The 20,311-nt window shown below is 37.3% G+C and overlaps 5 protein-coding genes and 1 non-coding gene across 11 annotated transcripts; 3 read left to right on the plus strand and 3 right to left on the minus strand.

Annotated features, from left to right (window-relative positions):
• Positions 1-222: 222 nt before the first annotated feature.
• LOC105951687 (Transducin/WD40 repeat-like superfamily protein) lies at positions 223-4,448 on the plus strand. Its single transcript, XM_012975139.2, has 8 exons — positions 223-1,051; positions 1,740-1,958; positions 2,039-2,239; positions 2,828-2,935; positions 3,037-3,174; positions 3,299-3,550; positions 3,669-3,989; positions 4,084-4,448. Exons 1-8 carry the CDS (start codon positions 281-283, stop codon positions 4,249-4,251), a joined length of 2,178 nt encoding a protein of 725 aa, XP_012830593.2. The 5' UTR covers positions 223-280; the 3' UTR covers positions 4,252-4,448.
• Positions 4,449-4,528: 80 nt separating this feature from the next.
• LOC105956475 (uncharacterized) lies at positions 4,529-9,240 on the minus strand. Of its 2 annotated transcripts, none has more exons than XM_088816351.1 (19): positions 9,014-9,240; positions 8,349-8,760; positions 8,161-8,271; positions 7,989-8,072; positions 7,812-7,871; positions 7,678-7,722; positions 7,386-7,585; positions 6,925-7,308; positions 6,715-6,811; positions 6,445-6,639; positions 6,262-6,351; positions 6,115-6,177; positions 5,965-6,039; positions 5,847-5,897; positions 5,652-5,729; positions 5,381-5,512; positions 5,190-5,297; positions 4,964-5,029; positions 4,529-4,875 (listed from the first exon to the last, which is right to left on the minus strand). In XM_088816351.1, the coding sequence occupies exons 2-19, from the start codon at positions 8,724-8,726 to the stop codon at positions 4,801-4,803; spliced, it is 2,292 nt and encodes a 763-aa protein (XP_088672477.1). In that variant the 5' UTR covers positions 8,727-8,760; positions 9,014-9,240; the 3' UTR covers positions 4,529-4,800. The 2 variants fall into 2 exon arrangements, with proteins under 2 accessions (XP_088672477.1, XP_088672478.1); XM_088816352.1 differs by having other exon boundaries at positions 9,019-9,176.
• A 37-nt stretch (positions 9,241-9,277) lies between these two features.
• On the plus strand, positions 9,278-13,701 carry LOC105951679 (uncharacterized). 5 transcript variants are annotated; one of them, XR_016030710.1, is made up of 5 exons: positions 9,333-10,048; positions 10,917-11,003; positions 11,093-12,575; positions 12,859-13,174; positions 13,426-13,649. XR_016030710.1 is itself a non-coding variant. In XM_088816353.1 (5 exons), the coding sequence occupies exons 1-5, from the start codon at positions 9,680-9,682 to the stop codon at positions 13,453-13,455; spliced, it is 2,100 nt and encodes a 699-aa protein (XP_088672479.1). In that variant the 5' UTR covers positions 9,333-9,679; the 3' UTR covers positions 13,456-13,701. The 5 variants fall into 5 exon arrangements, 4 of the variants coding, with proteins under 4 accessions (XP_088672481.1, XP_088672479.1, XP_088672483.1 ...); XM_088816353.1 differs by having other exon boundaries at positions 13,044-13,174; positions 13,426-13,701; XM_088816357.1 differs by lacking the exon at positions 12,859-13,174 and having other exon boundaries at positions 13,426-13,701.
• A 183-nt stretch (positions 13,702-13,884) lies between these two features.
• On the minus strand, positions 13,885-13,957 carry TRNAE-CUC (transfer RNA glutamic acid (anticodon CUC)). The gene has a single exon. It is a non-coding gene; the product is annotated as a tRNA-Glu (tRNA).
• A 1,067-nt stretch (positions 13,958-15,024) lies between these two features.
• On the plus strand, positions 15,025-15,967 carry LOC105957647 (RmlC-like cupins superfamily protein). The gene is made up of 2 exons (XM_012981596.2): positions 15,025-15,353; positions 15,513-15,967. Exons 1-2 carry the CDS (start codon positions 15,262-15,264, stop codon positions 15,766-15,768), a joined length of 348 nt encoding a protein of 115 aa, XP_012837050.2. The 5' UTR covers positions 15,025-15,261; the 3' UTR covers positions 15,769-15,967.
• Positions 15,968-17,337: 1,370 nt separating this feature from the next.
• TOM2B (tobamovirus multiplication 2B) lies at positions 17,338-19,682 on the minus strand. The gene is made up of 5 exons (XM_012981585.2): positions 19,386-19,682; positions 18,731-18,796; positions 18,577-18,641; positions 17,796-17,886; positions 17,338-17,561 (listed from the first exon to the last, which is right to left on the minus strand). The coding sequence occupies exons 1-5, from the start codon at positions 19,515-19,517 to the stop codon at positions 17,514-17,516; spliced, it is 402 nt and encodes a 133-aa protein (XP_012837039.1). The 5' UTR covers positions 19,518-19,682; the 3' UTR covers positions 17,338-17,513.
• Positions 19,683-20,311: the final 629 nt, after the last annotated feature.

A 20,311-nucleotide genomic window follows, 5' to 3' on the forward strand; every position in this document is an offset into this window, starting at 1 on the left:
CAATAATATCTCTTTAAAATTAAACTATATATATTCGTTTCTATATTTTTCCTCTAATTTTTATTTATAATTCTTATTGAATTATTATAAAATTTTAATTTACTATATATATTTGATCTCTTTAATGTTTGTGTACGATGTTAAATAGAAATTTATTTGATATTATAATTGATTAAAAAAATAAATAAAAATGATTTTGGTAATGGGCCAATGAGGTTTGGGCTAAAAGGTACAACATAACCCTTTGGGCTAAAAGGTACAACACTATATTTTGGGCTTAATGGGTTTAGAATTATTTTTATTGGCCCAAGCCACCATCAGTATACAGACTGATTATCAATTTATCTCTACTCTTTCGTCTATAAATTTCATTGAAATCAAATTAGTACTCAATTTTTTTCTGTTGAAATCGCGGAACAAAATTCATCGTAAATCTGTAGTTACAATGGCGGACGAAGCCGATATCTACGACGGAGTCAGATCTCAGTTTCCGTTGAGCTTTGGTAAGCAATCGAAATCACAATCGCCACTTGAACTCATACACAACGCCACCCGTCGGACCACCAGTTCCGCCGCCGCATCGACAACCGTCGGCTCCGCCGATGATAAACCATCCGCGTCCGAAGGAGCAAACAGCCTCCCTCCCGTATCCAGCTCCTCCAAGGACTGGGCGGACGCTTTCAGAAAACCTAACCCTAAAAATTCGAAGAGGAACGAGAATGGGGATAAATTGTTGATGGGGCCACCCCGGCCACCAGCAGGCCTGGACAAGGGTGATCGGATTATGATTGGGCCGCCCAGACCGCCGCCTCCCGCTGGTGGTGCAGACGATGAGGAGGAGGAGGATGAGCCTGTAGTTGGGCCGCCTAGGCCACCTATTGGTGGCGATGTTGAAGATGGTGATGACGATGATGAGCCAGTGATTGGGCCGCCTAGGCCACCTCCAAGCAATATAGAGTCTGATTCTGAGGAAGATATGGATGAAGAAGATGAGGATTTTGGATATCGAATTCCAGTGAGCAATGAAATTGTCTTGAAGGGCCCTACTAAGGTAAATATCTAGTTCACTTTTTTTTTTTGGCGTTTAACTAAGTAAGTTGTTAAGCTTAATATAGTCTTTCGTTGCTATGTAGTGGCAGTTCGAGTTTTGGATTTTTGGTACCTCGACTGAATAGTATATAAAATTGAATTTTTTTGAACTTATGATCATGCTATTTCTTGATTGCAGTAGAATTACATAATTTCTGTGTGAATATTGTAGCAGTTATGTGTCTTATGTTAGGGTAGGTTTTGTTTTCAAAGTCCTTGAAGGATTAGAGTTCAAGTGAACGAGAGGCTCTCGATTACTGGTTAAGAAAGTAAAAGATATATGTCATCACAAAATTAGACATATCTACGAATAGTCGGAGAGGCATGGAAAACTTCATTTGCTTCAGTATCATGCTGTTGATTTAAATGAAAATCCTGTGCAGTTTTTTTCTCATTCCATCGTCTTTCTGTACAAACTCAAGAGCACCTGAATTCCAGTACCCACAATATCTCTAACAAATTGATATGTAATTGTTACAGGACTTGTCTCTGCCCAACCTTCCTAGTTAGGAAACTGTGGTTAATTATGATAAGTTTATGCTGGTGTGTAGGAATAGGATGTCTCTGTGCTATAAAATTGCTTGTGTGATTGAAGGAATTCTTTGTGTTATTTAGGAGTTCGAAATTCTTCTAAATGAACTTTTTGGCAGGTGGTTTCAGCTCTAGCTGTGGATCATTCAGGATCTCGAGTACTCTCTGGCAGCTATGACTATACGGTACGAATGTATGATTTTGGGGGTATGAACGCCCGTGCCCGTCTGCAGTCCTTTAGACAGCTTGAACCCTCGGAAGGTCATCAAGTTCGTGCCTTAAGTTGGAGTCCGACATCGGATCGTTTTTTGTGTGTGACTGGCTCAGCCCAGGCTAAGGTGCTTATACAATGACCATTCATGTCTCGATTTAGACTAAATTATGAAGTTTAGCTGACATTCTTGCTGTTCTGGTGCAGATATATGACCGCGATGGACTTACGTTGGGTGAGTTTGTCAAGGGGGACATGTATATTAGGGACCTTAAGAATACTAAAGGCCACATCACCGGATTGACTTATGGAGAATGGCACCCTAGGGCGAAAGAGACAATCTTAACATCATCTGAGGATGGTTCTTTACGAATATGGGATGTAAACGACTTCAAAAGTCAAAAGCAGGTCAGTGTTTATTTCCTCGAGTTTCTCTTCTAGGGTACAACCTTTGGCGTTCACGTGAACTTTCTTGGAAATACTGAGTAGAGTTACAAATATCCATGGAAGTATTGAAGCCATCACAAAACCAAAACATGAATATATGGTTAATCTTAGGTATCTATATGTTCAAAATACAAGGATTCTATGTGTCAATTAACTTATTTACTTTTTGTCTTCCCTTTTTTTCCTCCAAAAATTAGAGAACAACTGTACCATGTTCAATATGTTAACTGGGAGAGACTGATAATTCACGTCAAGATCTTGCAGTTGCACTAAGTTGGAAATTACCGTACATTTTAGTTGGAATTCTTTGTTTAATTTGTGCGTTCGCACGATGATGTTAAATTCATCTTATGAGTTATGATGATTTGTCCAGTAATATGAACAGTACTATATGGTATATCTGGTTGCTGTATTACGGATCTAATTTCTTTATCAGAACAGTCTTTGTATTTATATTTTATCAGTTTTTCTAATATCTGATTCACTGGCTTGTGAGGAAACTAATATTTTTATAATACCTTTTTGTGCTGATTGTATCTCTCTTTATAGGTTATTAAACCCAAACTTTCTAGACATGGAAGAGTTCCTGTGACCACATGTACCTGGGACTGTGATGGAAAACGAATTGCAGGTGGTATAGGGGATGGCTCGATACAGGTATGTTATCATTGAATTACAGCTAAAATTGATCATATATAACAAAACTTCAATGATTTTTGTATTTGCTTACAGTTAATTCCAATAACATCTTCTTACAGATATGGAACGTCAAAGCTGGATGGGGAAGCAGGCCAGACATACATGTTGGAAATGGACACACGGACGATATTACAGCGCTTAAGTTTTCCAGTGATGGATTAATACTTTTGTCAAGAAGCCTTGATGGTTCACTCAAGGTATCATTGCAGTCTACTGTAGAAACCTACCCTTTTCTTTTATGTTTTTATTTTTTTCCTTCTCTTCGTTAAAGCCTATTGTTTGGATGAATCACTTAATTTTCTTACATACCATGTGTACTAGGTTTGGGATTTACGTCAAATGAAGGAGGTTCTTCATGTGTTTGATGATCTCCCCAATAATTATCCTCAGACAAATATTTCATTTAGCCCCGATGAACAACTCTTCTTGACTGGAACATCAGTTGAAAAGAACAGCAAAACAGGGGGGCTGCTATGTTTTTTCGACAGAGTGAAAATGGAACTGATTTCAAAAGTTGGAATATCTCCCACATTTAGTGTAGTCCAATGTACATGGCATCCGAAGCTAAATCAGGTAATGTCATTTCACATGATATGCATTCTCTTTCGACCTGTGTGTGTGGAATATGTGTATATACTGTCGCATCCTTGGACTGGTCAACGTGTTGACTTTTCAATCTCGAACTCTGTAGATCTTCGCAACGGTAGGTGACAGACATGAAGGTGGGACCCACATACTATACGACCCCACCATCAGCGAGAAGGGAGCGCTAGCATGTGTTGCACGTGCACCGAGGAAGCAGTCCGTCGACGATTTCCAGGCAAACCCCGTTATTCACAACCCTCACGCACTGCCTCTATTCAGAGATCAGCCGACTCGTAAACGACAGCGTGAGAAGATATTGAAGGACCCAATTAAGTCGCACAAGCCCGAGCTACCCATGACGGGGCCTGGTTTTGGTGGAAGAGTGGGGTCCACCAAGGGAAGTTTGCTGACACAATATCTCATGAAGGTAAACTTTCGGATTATGCTTTGATTCTTGAAACAGAGTTGAGATTTTTATGTGATAATTTTTTCATACACGTTTTTCGAATCCTCGTTTTCAGCAAGGTGGATTGATTAAGGAAACTTGGATGGATGAGGATCCTAGAGAGGCTATCTTGAAGTATGCTGATATGGCGGCGAAGGATCCGAAGTATATAGCACCAGCTTATGCAGACACACAGCCTGAGACTGTGTTTGCTGACTCAGACTCGGATGAAGAGAAGAAGTGATCGATCTCTTTCTCACGGTCAGCAATTAATCTTAAATCTGTTTAATCTATGTTGAATGATTGTGAACCCATCTGAAAATGAGGTCCCTCTCCCCTTACTAAGTTTTTTTTTAAATGTAAAATACAATTGTAATTACAACTAGTTTAGACTTATAACATGTTGTATACCAGCTTTTGCCAATGAATTTTCTTTTTCTTCTTCTCTTTCGTTTTTTTTTCTTCTCTACGTTCGTCTGATGAAAAAGGATGACATGTTATGGAAATGCGAAACTAAGGGATTGAGGAAAATTTCGGTTAACATTGGATGTTTTTCAGCTGACATAGTGAACAGCGTTCTGTACAATGTACAAAAAACTATATACACTTAGAATCAAAATAAACGAAAATAGAGCGCCTTTGACAATGTCTTTGTCATAGACTTTTTATGCTGACTGTGTGTGTGTGTGTATGTATGTATGTATATCTGAGGGACATCAAACCACAAAGGAGATCTCACAGATGAACCTCTGATCTTTCTTCTAGTTTTTTCTAAACTGAAATTGCTAGGCCTTTAATTGTGTTCGTTCTCGAAGCTTGAAAGACGAGAGTCGGACAGAACAGTAAATAGCTGTGTTTCCACAAATAACTGCAGAAGCCAAAAAAAACAGAGCATACTATATTAGGAAAGGTCTCTCTTTCGAAGAAACTGAGAAATTTGAATAGTGCTCTAGTACCTTAACAAATGGCTGATCTCTAGCAGGAAAAGAATCAATAAAGCTATCCTTAAGGAGTATAGAAACCTGAAATTAGCCACAGGTAATTGTTTCAACTGACACACACCACAATTCTTGGTTATATATATATATGTGTGTGTGTGTGTGTGTGTGTGTGTGTGTGTGTGTGTGTGTGTGTGTATTCTTGAATGTATAGATATCGAAATGCAAAGTAGGAAATAAAAACCCTGTCATTATTGGATTCGACACTCGTAATTGTGTGCGACCACAAGTCGGAGCAAAGAGATTCCAAGTACCGCCTCATCACAGCTAAGAATTCTCCGGCAGCCTCCGCCTGTAAGTCCGTATATAATCTTAGAATATGAAGTGTAGACTAATGGTGCACACTATAATGTATAACAAAGTGTAAATAAATACCTGCACTTTATTGCATTTATATACTGGTTTCTGAGAAATAGACTCTTCGCGTGATAACACGGCGTGGCTCGGCCTAAGTTCCGACATAAGCTCTTTATGTCGAGGAAGTTGAGGCAGATTACAAGTTTTCACCTACGACGATAAGTTGTGCATTAGAGGACGAACCATTATAAAGATTGATCATCGAGTTTTGATGCAGATTATAAAGTTAGAAAATAGAAACTGAAAAAGTCGAATTTCGAAAAGAACGAGATGTTTTTTGTTGACCAACCTGGTCTTTGACTACATTAACTTGAACCAGGTCCCCTGTTTTCATCTTAAGATCAGCTAGTTTATGTTGCACACCAACCTATATAAATACATACACGTTTATTGTGCGATTCCATTTCATCACTTAACGAATTGCAGAATTATACACTCAACAATTACACGAGAAAAATGAAAGAAAAATAAAGTATAAACTCACAACGAAAGGAACAGGAGCATCAACGAAATCTAGCATCTTCACTGGCAGAATCTGAAAAAAGAATTTACGTAACTGAATCGGACCGTTCCAGTTAGAACAAGTGAAGAACGAGACTTACTGGAAGAAATAAACTCTGCCACTCGAATGGGCGTATAATAGGTATTAGCGACAACACCACAGCCGATAGAACACCCTGCGCAGAAAAAAGCTACGTAAGTAACTAACTCTGCTTCAAATTATTTTATTATGGCATTCAAGAAAGATTTACCAGATTCGGGCACAACACGACGACTTGTTTCTCCAATAGCATACCGGTTACCAAGGCCAATACCTGTTTCGAGAAACAATATATAAAAATCCACAACCGAACACTTCGAACGTACGAACAACAAAATTAAAATTAAAGAAACATTACGCTCGGTAGAGAGAGGACTCGACATATGGTAGCTGTCGACCACAGAGAGAGTGAATGAGCTTCCTCGGCAGCGGCTAATTTTAACTTAACCTTTGAGACCAATCAAATCAAATTCCCATCGTTTAAAGATCGACTTTTTTATTTTTTTCTTTTTTCAACTAAATATCGATTAATCAGTCTAACCTGAGAGACTTCATTTGGATCTTGCAATTTCAAATCAAGATATTTTCCGCACACTCCAACATCGGAAACAGAAGGGCGTAGATACTCGATCGGAGGCAAATGCTCCAACGGCTGAAAAACTATTTTGCTTCCCCTTGCAAGGAGAGGCACGGAATAATAACCACTAATTATCTGTAGCAAATCGTTTTTATTCTCCTAATACGGAAATCAGATTAATTAGCAAGAGATTAATACGAAAATAAATAAATCAAACAAATTCTATAAACTCACACTTGCCAATTCGATTGTTACGTCATCGGTAGGATCTTTATAATTATTATAAAATATTTCGTCATCTTCATCCTCCGATACCATACTTCTAGCTGAACTGCCAATAAAATTTAACATATTCATTGAAATATATTTATATTATATATAATAAAAAAAACCAATAAGAAAATACGAAAATACGAAAAAAAGAAAAAGTATTTATTCGGTCACCTAAATGAAGTCCTAATACTTCGAAGAGTTTCCCACGATGGATCCCTCTTGCATATACGTGGGCCCACTTCTGAAGTGCAGTCATTACAGTTAACCCCGTACATCTGTTCTAAACTGTCGGATTGCTTCTCCGAATTCTCAGGGGTACGAACGTCAAAAGAAAATATGCTCTTGTCACCGTCTTTATCCAGTTCTTTCGCGTGGCTAGTATCTGACGTGTCACTAGCAGTGGCACTCCCTGGTGAGCTGAGTTCCCAATTCGGTGAGTCGGCATTCCCGTTTGTGTTACCGTCTTTCGAGATTGTTGGAGAAGGGACGTAATCGGAAAGAGACATTTCGTTGACGAACTGCGTGATCCGATGCAGACGCTCCTGCGCAATGATGCTGCATTGCATGCGGAATCAAAAAGTTGGAATTCGATAAACCGGGAATTCGTTTTTCGGATGGGGATAGTAACGAACCTATTCAGCATCTCGTAGTGTAATTCGAAGAAGGGTACTTTTGTCAATAAGCAATAGCAGCGGGGGGCGGAGACTAAAGACCTGCTGGAGGCGGAATTCGATTGTGGCAGCGGCGACGAAACTACAGAAATGGCGGTTGGTTTGTGCACGAACTCTTGCACGTGCAAGCAAACACCGTAAAGTGTTGCATTATCTGCAACCTGTTTGAAAAAAGTCGACACTTGGGCTTTGGTAATAAAAAATCGAAACAAGAAACTAGATACGATAAAACAGAAACCGAAGAACTTAGTACCTTGAGTGAGAATATAAACGACAAATCATCTCTGCACAAGTGTTCCTGAAATACGAGTTCGAAAACCAATCAGCGGTTATCGAAGAAGAAGGAAATATTAAAAGGGGAAAACCAGCATTTTCGTTTATGTATACCTGTCCGTAAATTAGTTCATTCAACTCGGTTAACGACGAAGTCCTTTCCAATACACCAGCCTGAAAAAAAAAATCGAAAGGTATCGTGAAATCAAAATGAAGAATTAAGAAATCGAAAAAATAAAAAATTATTAAAGATAGTAAATATCGCAGCCGATAAGAAAATTAAACACCGACTTTAACGCCTCCAGGAAAGCAAAACGCAGCCAAATCCTGCAAACGCAAAGCCATCTCTTTTCCAGGTGGATACATAAACAGTACCTATATTCGATACAAAATCAAGAAAAACAATTTAATTACTTAAAAAAAGATTTTCCCTTTGCAAAAAATAATCGAGAAAATAGCAAACCTGAGGCTCCATAATCGGGAATGTAGGCCTTTCAAGATTGACGTCCGGGCGAAGCCCCGTGATTACAAAGTGTTCGAACAACGACGTAGGCTCTTTAAATCGATCAGGATCCTACATTCATTAATCAACAAATAATGTGATTTATAATCAAACTAAATCGAAACATTTCGAACCGTGAATTTCCGTACCAATGTTTTGGATTGGAGTTTATACCACTGCCTTTTCTGATTGGCCATAATCTCGGGATCGAAAGAGCAATACACCCTATCGTCGCGAAAACTACGACTACGCCACTGCAAAGCCCTCTGCATCTGAGACTTCCATTTCTGGAAATTGATAGTGCTACTGCTACGCCTATAAAACGAGCTCGCTATCTCGCTCCGGCTACGCCTGTGCCTCTGTTCGGCTTCCCAGTTCGGAGTATTCGAAACCGGGCTGCCCGAATGTGAATCGGTCAGTGAGTCAACCCCCATTTGATCAGCTCCTTCCACCATTGGAGAATTTGGTGCTGACCACCATTGTTCTTGAGGAATGTAGCCGTTGATCTCTTTTGCCTCCATTTCCATTTTTGCCCCCAAAATTTTATGACAGAATTAAAATCTATTAGCACAAAAAAAAGGAACAAATTCAGAATGGATGGGCGTTTGATTTTCTGGTTTCTAATTCGGAAATCAAACACATGGGCTTTTTTTTTTTTGTATGAAAAATTACGGAAAAACCCAATTCTGCCTATTAAGGAAAAATTACGGAAAACCCAACGAATGGGGAAAAATAAACCACGAAGCAGATGAAGAAACAACAATGGCGGATTCACATTTTTTTTAACAGAAAAGTGCGATCAATGAATGTATACCTTACATGATGAATGTACCTTCAATGAATGGGCGTGTGTGTGTTTTTTGTGTGTGTGTGTGAGAGAGAGAGAGAGAGAAATAGGAGAGAGAGAGAGAGAGGCATGCACGCACATGCGAGTAAGCGAATGCGGCGTTCTTGGTTTCTGAAGATTGTTCATCTACGCAAAGTATTATTACCGTAGGGTGGATTTTAATTCCAGGGGTAAATTAGTAAATTACTACACGTGAAGGTTGCTTATTACGGAAAGTTTCCAAGAAAACCTAAGTCAGTGGTGAAAGAGTCAAACATTATAAATTCGGGGGTGTATTTTGCAATTTAGTAATAATTAAAATAGAATGCAAGTCGTCGTCGTCGGCCCCCGATTTTCAAGCAAAACGTCTTCTCTCCGCATTGAAACTGAAAACCCTCCTTTTCCGCTTCTGTAATTAGGGTTTCTTCTTCCCACTTTTGTTTATATAAGAAGATTATCTGCAATTTTTAAGTTATTTACAGTCGGTAGTTTGGCTTCATTCCGAACCCTAATTTGTAGTCAGAATTATTGTCGAAGAAATTCCCAATTTCGGTCAATCGTAGCCTCTATTGCAGTTTAATTAGGTGCGGGGTGGATGAATCAAGATGGATTCTTTCGGATTTTTTGCAAGGAATTGGTGAGATTTGAAGATTGATGGAAAATTCGAGCCCGTTGGTACTGGAGATAAGCTCCGACGAGGAGTCGGATTTCGGGTGCGTGAGGAAAGGAGTCGACGGAGGCGGCGGCGGTGGTGAGTACGGCGATAAGGAAGATTGTAATTGGTTGTCGAAGCTTTTAGATGAGGTGGGTGGTAAAAACGATGACGATTCAGATGACGTGGTGTTTGTGAGTGAAGTGCTTCCGAGAAACCCTAAGAAATTAAAATTGGCTAAAGTGGTTGATGACGATGATGATTGTGTGGTTTTGGACGGTGACCCGGATAAACAGATGGTGGTGTTTAACGCTAAAGCCGATAATAACGATGATTCAGATGACCTAGAAATCGTTGGCGAGAAGGGCGAGGTAATAATTTTTTCCTTTTTTTCCTTTTTACCAACTCAAGACTCTGTTTTTGGTGTTTATCTTTTTTTTTTTTTTTTTTTTATCTAACGTGTATTTAGAAATAAAATATTGCTTAGAGTAGTTACTCACGATGTAGTTGTTGATTATGAAGTGGTTAATTTTTTTTCTTCTATCAGATGTGCTGAAATATGCTATTTGCTTTGCTTGCATATGGTCACTGTAATTTTTCTATGTTAACATTCTTTCTGTTTTGTTAGATTTGGAGAAGGGTGCTCGATTGGTTATCATGTTTTGCACATTATTAGACTTCAGATTTGGATATTGTTTTTGGAGAACATCTGCCTTTAAAAACTAAACTTGTATTTATAATTGTGCTATGTATTACTATGTTTCTACCAAAGTGATGATCAGGGGATTTCTGTTCTCGTAACAGAAAATGTGTGCAGCTGCAGAAGTTGATCTATAAGTGGAGATCTTAGTGAATTGTGACCAACCAAGTAGCTGCCGCTTTATCAACTCAATATTTAGGTACACAGTCAATGCCATTAAATAATGGTTGAGAATGTGTATTCTTGATGATGATCCAGTGGTGTAGGATAACTAGGCTTTTTTTAATTACTCCAATATGACAATAAATTAACTAACTAAGCTGTGGGAGTGTATTTTCTAAAACGATTCTTGAAATAGTAGATCAGATACATGGAGTGTTGTTGTATGTATTACTTCTTTTCAGATTCCGTTTTACTATTATTTTGGTTTTTTATAGACTAAAATCTATTCAAGTATACTTTTATTGTTAAATTGTCCTTTTCGTTTGACTATTGAAGACTGGTTAATATCAAATTATCCATTTCTCTTTGTATTATAGGTTGCGTGTAGAGACTTTCCTCATCCACGGCATCATTGCGCTATATATCCCTTCGCTTCTACCCCCCATGGGGTCCATTGTGGCCAGGTAATTTTTTATTTATTTTTATCTTCTTTGATATGTCCACTTGTCAAGAAAAAAACTCCCCTTTTGACTCGTAAATTTGTTAATTTCAGTGTCACTGTCATGTTTGTGACTCACTGGCTCCATGTTCCCATTGGGGCAATGGCATTTCCAGTATTGATCATTGCCATGCTAACGATAAAGATGAATACTGGAGAGCTGAGCGAAAGCGTATGAGGAAAGTTGATAAAGCTGTGCCAACTATTCCTAGTAAGTATGGTACTATACAGGCATTCTTCCAAAGAAGTCAGGTTCGAGCAGTCGCTCCACCGCAGCCAAACTATTTGCCGCAGAATAAGGTCTTGAATCCAGTCACGCTCCGTCCTTGTTCTATTTCATCCAGTGTTAGTGTGCCAAATACTGTCAATCCAGGCGTAGTCCGCCTCTCTGGACGTATTGCTCCCAGAACGTTAGCCCCACCCCAGTTACACCGTACATGTAATAACAAGGTTCCTTCAAGCGGCGGAAGCCGAAGTGCGCAGTCCTTTCCACCACATGCAGTCTTCAAGCGGTCTGGTCCGGCTGGGGTTTCATCAAACAATATGCAGGCATATAGGTCTCAATTATCTAGAGATAAGACGGTTCGGTCATCACAAACTCCCCTGTTGAATGTACGTCATCGTTCGAATCCGCAACGTGTTTTGGGTCCCGCTGCTCATTCTGTTCCACACCAGCCTAATTTGTCGTCTTCTCCACACAACGTGGATGTTGGTTGTGAAAATAACTTGCCTTCTCAATCTCATATTCAGTCAGTGCCGTTCTCGAACTCCCTGATTAGAGATCCAATACATGGCCAATCTCAGGTGTCTTCTCAACCGTATTTGAGAAGCAACTTTGCGAGTGCAGTGCCTTCTCAAACCAACGTAGCATCTCAGCCAAGTGAGGAGAACTTTCAGAGCTTGATTCTACCCCAGCTCGATTTATACCAGCCTAGCATACCTGTACTATCACAGACGGCTCCTTCCTACCAGTCAGATGCTGTCAATCATTTCCACGATCAACTGAATACAAGTTTGGTTTCCTCTCATATGCATGTCGATAATAGCTTTGGGAATCAGTCTTCTCAACCTGATGCACATAGTAATAATAGTACTCCCTTATTTACTGATGGGCAGAATGCTTTCCAGCAAGGAAACCACGTTCAAAATAGCATTTCTGAGAGTCCAACGGATTTTGGGTTCGCTTCGGATTCCTCTATCGGCCATGGAAATATGCAGATTCATGCTGAGGTTTCTCCATGTCAAAGTGAAGAACCAGCTTATGATTCTCAACATCAGAGTATAGCAATAAACAACGATCACCATCAAAGTATAGCAGCTGTAGTCAATTTCCATCAAGAAAACGTAGTAACAGCAGATAATTCCTCGCTAATTAATGATAACGAAAATCGGTTTCCTGGGAGTATCGGCCCCGACTTGTTGGACTTTCAGTTTGACAATTGGATGTTCGAGAATCATTCTTTACCAGCAGTTTTTGAAGTTCCTTTGTCTCCTGTTTGGAATGTCTTTTCGCCTGAACCTTCTTCTATAGACACAGGTACCCTGTTTGATATTTGAGTTTTCATGAACGAATGATGTGAACATATCAGATTAGGATTGGGAGGGAAATCCATATTTGTCATGATCATATACATTAGTTGGATTCTTTTCTTAACAGTTATTTTTTTTTTGTAATCTAAGTGCACAAAGTGCCTCTTTGTCGAGGTTTCATGTATAGAAGAAGAAATCCTGTTTTTTTTTTTTTAAATTTGAAAATTTAAATTTTCTTATTTCTTCTAGTCGGTTCTTTATTAATTTCGGGTTTTGAATCTTTATGTCAGACTGGAAAGTAAATAGATCTCTGCATGGTTCCAGATAAGCGCAATGTCCCAACCTAGACAATTATGAATTAAGGTTTTGAATCATGAAATTATATCATAATCTTGACAGTAAAAGAAGTTCATTCTTTTTCCCTTGTTCTTTTAAATTCTTATTTAGTTCTAGTTAATTGCCAATTTCAATGAAGTATTAAATCATTTGTCGGAGATTCTGTTTGATGGTTGGATGTTTGAGAGTATGTCTTTATCTGGAGCTTTTGGATGTTCCTTTGTCTCCTGGTCCGATATTTTCTCAGCGGTCTTGCCTCCGCATTTGCAGGTACTCTTTTTGATATATATAAGTTTTTATGGATAGTGAAAAAATAGGCTGCAGTGATTTTAAAGCAGGTTTCTGACACATGTCTGTGCAAAGAAAAATAGATTTTTGGTAATCAGTATACAAAATTGTTTTCCGTGCTTATCAGCTAGTATTTATATGTTTCCTGCACTCGTATTTGGCTGGAACAAGCTTCTGCTCTCGTCTATGCGAGTTAATGTACCTACTGCACATAACTATTGTTTACTTTACAGTTGCAACGAGTACAAATTAGTCGAGGATGATAGGGAAATTGCAGCACTCGTGTTATATTTGATACTGATGTTCTAGCTGAATGCCTTTGTTGTGTATGTCAATCAATTATCGAAATTATTTGGATCTTTAAGAATACATTTACTTCCGGCGTTGCGGTTGTTACTTCTGAACGAGCCCGGTTTCTAAACGAGCTCGATTTGCTAATATTTATTCTTGTTACAAACTGGTACAGGTTGAATTAGAATATAGAATCTATATGCTAACTGTGTTAATAATATGAATATGAATTGTATTAATATATATTTAATTATCATAGTAAATGATATAAAAAAAAAAAAGGTAATATTAATATATTAAAAAATGAGCAAGTCTATAACTTTTCTTATTGGGCAGAGGCCCAAAAGCTCGTGGGCTGTTGTTCAATGTGCTTTAAAACAACGCTAAAAAAAATATAAGTATTCCGTTGCCGGGACTTGAACCCGGGTCTCTCGGGTGAGAGCCGAGTATCCTGACCAACTAGACTACAACGGATTTGTTGATAACATTGCTGAAAGTTGCTATCTATACAATTATTACACAATTATTACCATCATCTTTGAACTGGTGAGACTTTAGTCAAACAGTGATTGGTGGCCAACCACTGTTATTCTGCCACGTACATGTTTTTTGTCAGGTTATAAACAAATATGGATATAGTCAAACCCTTTGACCGGAGGAATCCTATCCACACCCTTTTCATAATGAATTAATTATATATATAATATTTATTATTATTACTATTTTTTTATTATCATTAAATAAAATGTATATTATAATAATTCTATGTGTAATCACAATACAATGGCATCATTTTGTTCTAAGATAATCGTATATAGTCAACTAAACTATTTACATAATATAGTCGATTACTATCTGTTTTTTTTTTTTTTTTTGAAAAACCAACATATTAGTTAACCTATCGTTGGATTGTAATAATTAGTCGACTATATGTTAACCATATTATTAGTCGATAGTTTACGTTGACCATATTAGTAGAGTCATTCCTACGTTAACGAAGGAGTTGGTTCAAAATAAAATTTACTACATTTTGGATTAAATGCATGAAAATAGACGAAGTTCAGTCGACACTAAATTAATTAACGAATATCCATTAGATGGCTCCTATAATTGCCCGATATATCTTGAAAAAAACTTAATCATAAGCTGAATCAAACGCTCTCTAAGTATATAATTTTATATGTATTACGTACTTACTCGATATACTACAGCATAGTGTAGCGTAGAATAAACTCTCGTAACCAAATACCCTCTAGCTAAATAATTTGTAACTCTCTCTCTCTCTCTCTCTATATATATATATATATATAATGTTAAAATATGTGAATTAATTATGTCTCTTTAAATTTCTCAATTTCTGGTATAAAAGAAAAACGAAAAAAAATAAAATAATGAAAAGATTGGAGAAAAAAGAAGAGCCAATCTATGGTGTAGATGATGTGATGGGTCAAAGGATATTTATGGTGAGAAGAACCCACGTGTACATTAACCTCTTATATATGTACAATTTACAAACCCTTGCTTATCTTTCTTTCTTTCTACACACTTTCCCTTACAAATTCAAAATAAAAAAAAAACAGCAGTTTTATTATTATTAATAAATATAATATTCTGTTTCTGTGCAGCCTATTTAATTAAACCTAGCTACCAGTGATGCCATTCCTTCTTCCTCTTATGTCATCACAACCTTAATAAACCCATAACCAAGAAAAGAAACTACTACCTCTCTCTCTCTTCTCTCTCACACACACAAACACACACTATACACAAACACACACATGGCAGGAGAATCATCAAATCTGAGAATCACAGTACAAAGCAACCCTTCAGAGTCTCAACTTTCTGAACTCGGCATCAAATCTTGGCCCAAGTAAGTAAGCCCTTACAAACACACACACACACGCACGTGTACACACTAGCTAGTGTATGTGTGTGTGTGTATAATATATGCATCATAAAATACTATGTTTTGTAGCTAGTGTCTGAATTTTCTGCTGTACTAATTAATTAAATTGTTGGGGAATTAAAGATGGGGTTGCCCACCTGGGAAATACGAGCTGAAATTCGACGCCCAAGAGACGTGTTACTTGGTGCGTGGGAGAGTGAAGGTTTACCCTAAAAACGCCGACCAACACTCGCCGCCGCCGGAAGTTGTGGAGTTCGGCGCCGGAGATCTGGTAGTCCTCCCAAAGGGACTCAGCTGTACTTGGGATGTATCTATTGCCGTCGATAAACACTACAAGTTTCATGCTTCTTCTCCTCCTTCTTCTTCGTCTTCCTCATGATTAATTATTAGTAGATTCAAGAATGTAACAGTACTTCAATTAATTAATTATTCTTTTCATATATCGCCTGATAAAATTCATTAGGACCCAAAAAAAAAAAGACAGCTTCTACCCTTTTATGTATTATAATTAATTCTTTTTTTTTTTTTTTTTTAATTTATTTTCTTGATTTCATCAATACTAGTGCAATTTTCTTGAATGCATGTTTGATTAATTAGGACTAATCTTGCACCACAAAGGCGAAACCCTTGACCTCAGTTCGACAAAATTTTAATGGAAGAATATAAGTAATGGTAACTCAACGGCCTCGCTAGCGTAGTCGAGCTGTGTTTGATGCCCATCAGAAATCAACTCTTGTTGGAGTCGAAATTTCACACTGCGACTGTGAATTACTCAATTCTAGAACGTTGCACTAACTTAGCATCCGTAACTTAGCATCCGGAACCAGTTGAACTATACGGATGCGGGCTAATTAGGACTAATCATGTTGTTTGCATTAGGGTATGTAAAACGTTATTTTATGTTTGGTTAAGAGAGAAAAAAAATGGATATAATTTAGGAAAAGGATAAATTATTGGTCAAAGGCAAAGTCCCCATTCAAACTAAACTTCTTTATATCAGTAGAGAAATATGCTTTCAATGCTCCTTTTTGACTGGGTCAATTCATCATATTTTTATCATGACGGCACATTATTTACAAGGTTACATTATTGAGCCCAAATAATGGCACTTAAATACACCCAATGACAAACATGTTTGTAATTAATGAATATAAATAAATATATAAACAAAAAACTAAAATTGCAGTCAAACACCAAAAGTTTGAAGGTTTGTTCCTTTTTGGATTAAAAGGGCAACGAATACCAATTATTAAATATTATTTTACCATATTTATTTAAAATATTTAATAGATATATAAATATAGTAACATATTTCTGTAGTTGGATAGTGGTCACATGCATTTTTGAGACAAAAATGGTGCTTCTTTTTCAACGAAGGTGGACTATAATTCCGAATAATATCATCGTCTCTGACAGCACTACTGTTCTATAGCAACCAACTACTAAGCTTTAATAACATGCATCCAATACTTGAAATTAGTAAATTATACGGTAAACTACGATCACTTCTCACGTAACATCAAATTACGAAACACTCCACTGTTTCAGTAATTACAACCTCTCTCATCAATTATGAATCTTCTTACACGTCTACCATTTGCAATACCAGATTAGTGGAATCTTCTAGATTATGTGGAATATTATTCAATTTGTACCAATTTTACAATACTCGAGCTCCACATTTTTAAACAAGATGATCATAAAATTTGTCTCTTGACTTGTAAATATCAGAATATAGGTGCATCGCAAACTGCACAAAACGAGTACAAACTAGAGAACATTCAATGGAATCTAAAAAAATATGTTATAATTTAACACCATAAGGGATTATGGTGGACGTGTAAGAAGATTCATAATTGAGTGTGGTAATCGTAATTACCAAACAAGAGGTTTTTTTTTCTTCGTAATTTGACCTTACCTTAGAGGTATCGCCGTAATTTACCCCAAATTATATTGCAACCTTTTTTTTTTTATTAAAAAGATAATAAAATCAAAACTTGTTATTATAGTCCTTAAGAGTTACATAAACTTGAACTTCTATTTGATCCAGTTATCTCAATATCTCTTAATCTCAAACATTCGGACCATAATCAAAAACCGATCCAAAGGTTTTAGCAAGAATTTTCAAGGTTGATCGTTCACCTGTACACGTTGCTCTAAAATTCCGGGTTCCTGCAAAATTAAGCAAGTCATTATTGAGAAGAAACACAAACGCGTGCGTGTTTTTGTTTGTGAAGGAATGATAAAGATCTATCCGGTGTACGGTAGAGTGTACATCTCGGGTACATCCTCAGCTTTCATGTGCACACACCAACATGGGTGTGTGTGTTTTTGTGTGTGAATGAATGATCAAGATCTACTCCAAGAGTTGTGCAAGAATAGAAGAGGAGAGAAGCAGTTAAGTACTTGTTGAGTAACCGGAGCTACAGACAAAGACTTGAGCTGGCAGCTTTGCATGTTGGAAAGTAACTGGACTACAGTATTCAGATGAGGGGCACTGCAAAATTTGAACAGAACAAAATAAATTAAATTAAAAATATAGGACAGATAAATAAAAGCTAGCAATTTCTTCAATCGAATTCTATATTTGTCACGTTTTCTCTTTCACGGGGATAAAAGTGCGATTTATTGCCAATGGGATGGTTTCACTAGCTTTGTTACATTACTACAAATTTCAATGAACATAGTTATGAACTAACGAACAATATAGTATCTAGATTAATGTATCGAAATTACTAAATGACATCAGCCGAACAAATGATTAACCAAGGTACTGACAATTTTTTCCTCGGGGTATAGCTTATAACCTACAAACCTTATTTACTAAAGATTGAAGTTCTTCTTCTTAGACTCGAAAAAAATTCTAATCCCGATTTGCACCCCCGCCCCTGCCAACTCCACGATGCAAAGCAGATCATGTATATAACTAGTGTAGAATATGGCTCATCGTTTAATGTACATTCGACATGTCTTCTATAATATCCTATCTGACGTGGTTTGATAAAGTACCAAGAGTTTCTAAATCACCTTGTTTCATCTTAAACACGATCATCAGTTGAATCTTATATTGTTCGAACCTCAAACTATAGCACTTTTCTTTTATCAGTTTCTTCGAGTTCAATATCAGATGATTTAAAGAGCAAAATACTGGAAACTAGAACGAAGACGAAAATAAACTAGATATGACCTTTGCAGTCCGCTCTCCACATGTTCATCCAGTGATGAGATAACTCGAGGCATCTGCTCCAGTACCTGTTCAAGAATTTCCACGGTGAGGAGAGAGAAAATAATTTCAAAAGAGAAATCAATTCGACAAAAACGACAGTTGGAGATGTGCTTACCAATTCTGTATTCTTTATCGTAGAGGTTTTGGCTAGAAGGTTTTTCGGAAGCTTCATTAGCTGCGCCTGCAGATTTATACATAATCAGAAAGAATAAATTAATGTATAGATCAAACGACAGACTGCTTAACGAAAACGAGCAATATATATACACAACTACGAGATTATTTGATGCAACTGTGTAGTCAAAATTAGGGGAATTATATGAATCCCCATCGATTTACCATTGCTCCATTTTACCTAAACACCAAACACTACTTCTAATTAACAATTGAGTCCATCATATAACAATTTTTTGCTAAGATTGAAATTCTCCCAAAACTGGGACAAACCAAGGTAAAACGGCGCCGTTTTCCACTACAGAAACCAACAAAGAAGATGATGGAAGGTAAAAGGCAATAAATCCTCAGATGAACTATATTCAAACAACAAATGACGTATGCTTATACTCCTTCAGTATTCAATTGGAGAATCGGAACAACTACGCACGGTAAAATCAATCGTTTTGAAATAGTTACAGAATTGATTGAAGCAATAATTAACAGAAACGACAAATAATTCAGTTCCAGATGAAAACTAGGGTAATCAACTTCACAGAGAGAGAGAGAGAGAGAGAGAGAGAGAGAGAGAGAGAGAGAGAGAGAGAGAGATTGACATGGGCTGGAGAGGTTTGCAGCATGAGGTGGAGAATATTTGAGGTGGATTGTACGGACTGGGAGATTTGATCGGCCACTGAAGCCTTCGCAGAGCCTTCTCTGCCACCTCCGCCGCCGCTGGGGGCTGCCATCGTGCTCTACTCTGGTCGACGGAATCGGTTAACTGCAACAATTCGATCTCCTCCGATTGATTTTTAGGTGTTTTGGCGCAGTTCTTCCTTCGTCTTGTGTTCTGGAAACATCAATTTTTGTTGAGCACGATGTGATTAATATTCAGAGGAAATTATATATATATTAAAGGGTAAATTACAAACACCCCCTGAGGTATGACCAAATTACAAAAACACCCCTATTGTTTGGATAATTACAACCACCCCCCTCAACTCATCAAATTTAGTGGAATCTTCGAGATTATATGGAATATTATCACTTTTGTACCCATTTTATCCCATTCAAACTTTACATTATGAAGCAAGATGACCATAATATGTGATTTTTAGCTTGTACATATCAGTTTGTGGTGCATCGAAAACTGTATTGTTTACACAAAGAGTACAAACTAGAGCACATTTCACGGAATCTAGATGACTATGTTGAATTTGGCACCATAAAGGTAAGAAAAAATCATAGTTGAGGGGGGTAAATGTAATTATCCAAACAAGAGGGGTTTTTTTGTAATTTAACCATACCTCAGGGGGGTGTTTGTAATTTACCCTATATTAAATTAAATTATTAATTTTTTAAACAATAAAAAATAAGGAAACTAGCCCACAAGTAAGACAATTTGGGCTTGGGTCCTAATTAAATTCAATTAGTTCAAATGGGCCCAATGAGGTAAAATAAATCAAATTTCGGGGTTAATCCCATATATTGGATTTATGATTTAAGGATATTATTAATTTTGGGCTGAGGCCCATCACTACGG

This window comes from Erythranthe guttata, chromosome 4 (assembly GCF_056151865.1).
Source record: "Erythranthe guttata isolate IM_541 chromosome 4, IM_541, whole genome shotgun sequence".
Classification (NCBI taxonomy): domain Eukaryota; kingdom Viridiplantae; phylum Streptophyta; class Magnoliopsida; order Lamiales; family Phrymaceae; genus Erythranthe; species Erythranthe guttata.

Coding starts and splice junctions, on each gene's coding strand:
- LOC105951687 (XM_012975139.2), top strand. CDS start 281: ATGGGTTTAGAATTATTTTTATTGGCCCAAGCCACCATCAGTATACAG. Junction 1,959..2,038: donor CTGGCTCAGCCCAGGCTAAG/GTGCTTATACAA, acceptor GTTCTGGTGCAG/ATATATGACCGCGATGGACT. Junction 3,990..4,083: donor TGACACAATATCTCATGAAG/GTAAACTTTCGG, acceptor CCTCGTTTTCAG/CAAGGTGGATTGATTAAGGA.
- LOC105956475 (XM_088816351.1), bottom strand. CDS start 8,726: ATGGAAATGGAGGCAAAAGAGATCAACGGCTACATTCCTCAAGAACAA. Junction 7,586..7,677: donor CGTTTATATTCTCACTCAAG/GTACTAAGTTCT, acceptor TTTTTCAAACAG/GTTGCAGATAATGCAACACT. Junction 7,309..7,385: donor CACTACGAGATGCTGAATAG/GTTCGTTACTAT, acceptor CATGCAATGCAG/CATCATTGCGCAGGAGCGTC.
- LOC105951679 (XM_088816353.1), top strand. CDS start 9,680: ATGGAAAATTCGAGCCCGTTGGTACTGGAGATAAGCTCCGACGAGGAG. Junction 12,576..13,043: donor ACCTTCTTCTATAGACACAG/GTACCCTGTTTG, acceptor ATTTCAATGAAG/TATTAAATCATTTGTCGGAG. Junction 13,175..13,425: donor TCTTGCCTCCGCATTTGCAG/GTACTCTTTTTG, acceptor TTTACTTTACAG/TTGCAACGAGTACAAATTAG.
- LOC105957647 (XM_012981596.2), top strand. CDS start 15,262: ATGGCAGGAGAATCATCAAATCTGAGAATCACAGTACAAAGCAACCCT. Junction 15,354..15,512: donor GGCATCAAATCTTGGCCCAA/GTAAGTAAGCCC, acceptor GGGGAATTAAAG/ATGGGGTTGCCCACCTGGGA.
- TOM2B (XM_012981585.2), bottom strand. CDS start 19,517: ATGGCAGCCCCCAGCGGCGGCGGAGGTGGCAGAGAAGGCTCTGCGAAG. Junction 18,797..19,385: donor TGCAAACCTCTCCAGCCCAT/GTCAATCTCTCT, acceptor ATAAATCTGCAG/GCGCAGCTAATGAAGCTTCC. Junction 18,642..18,730: donor CGATAAAGAATACAGAATTG/GTAAGCACATCT, acceptor ATTCTTGAACAG/GTACTGGAGCAGATGCCTCG.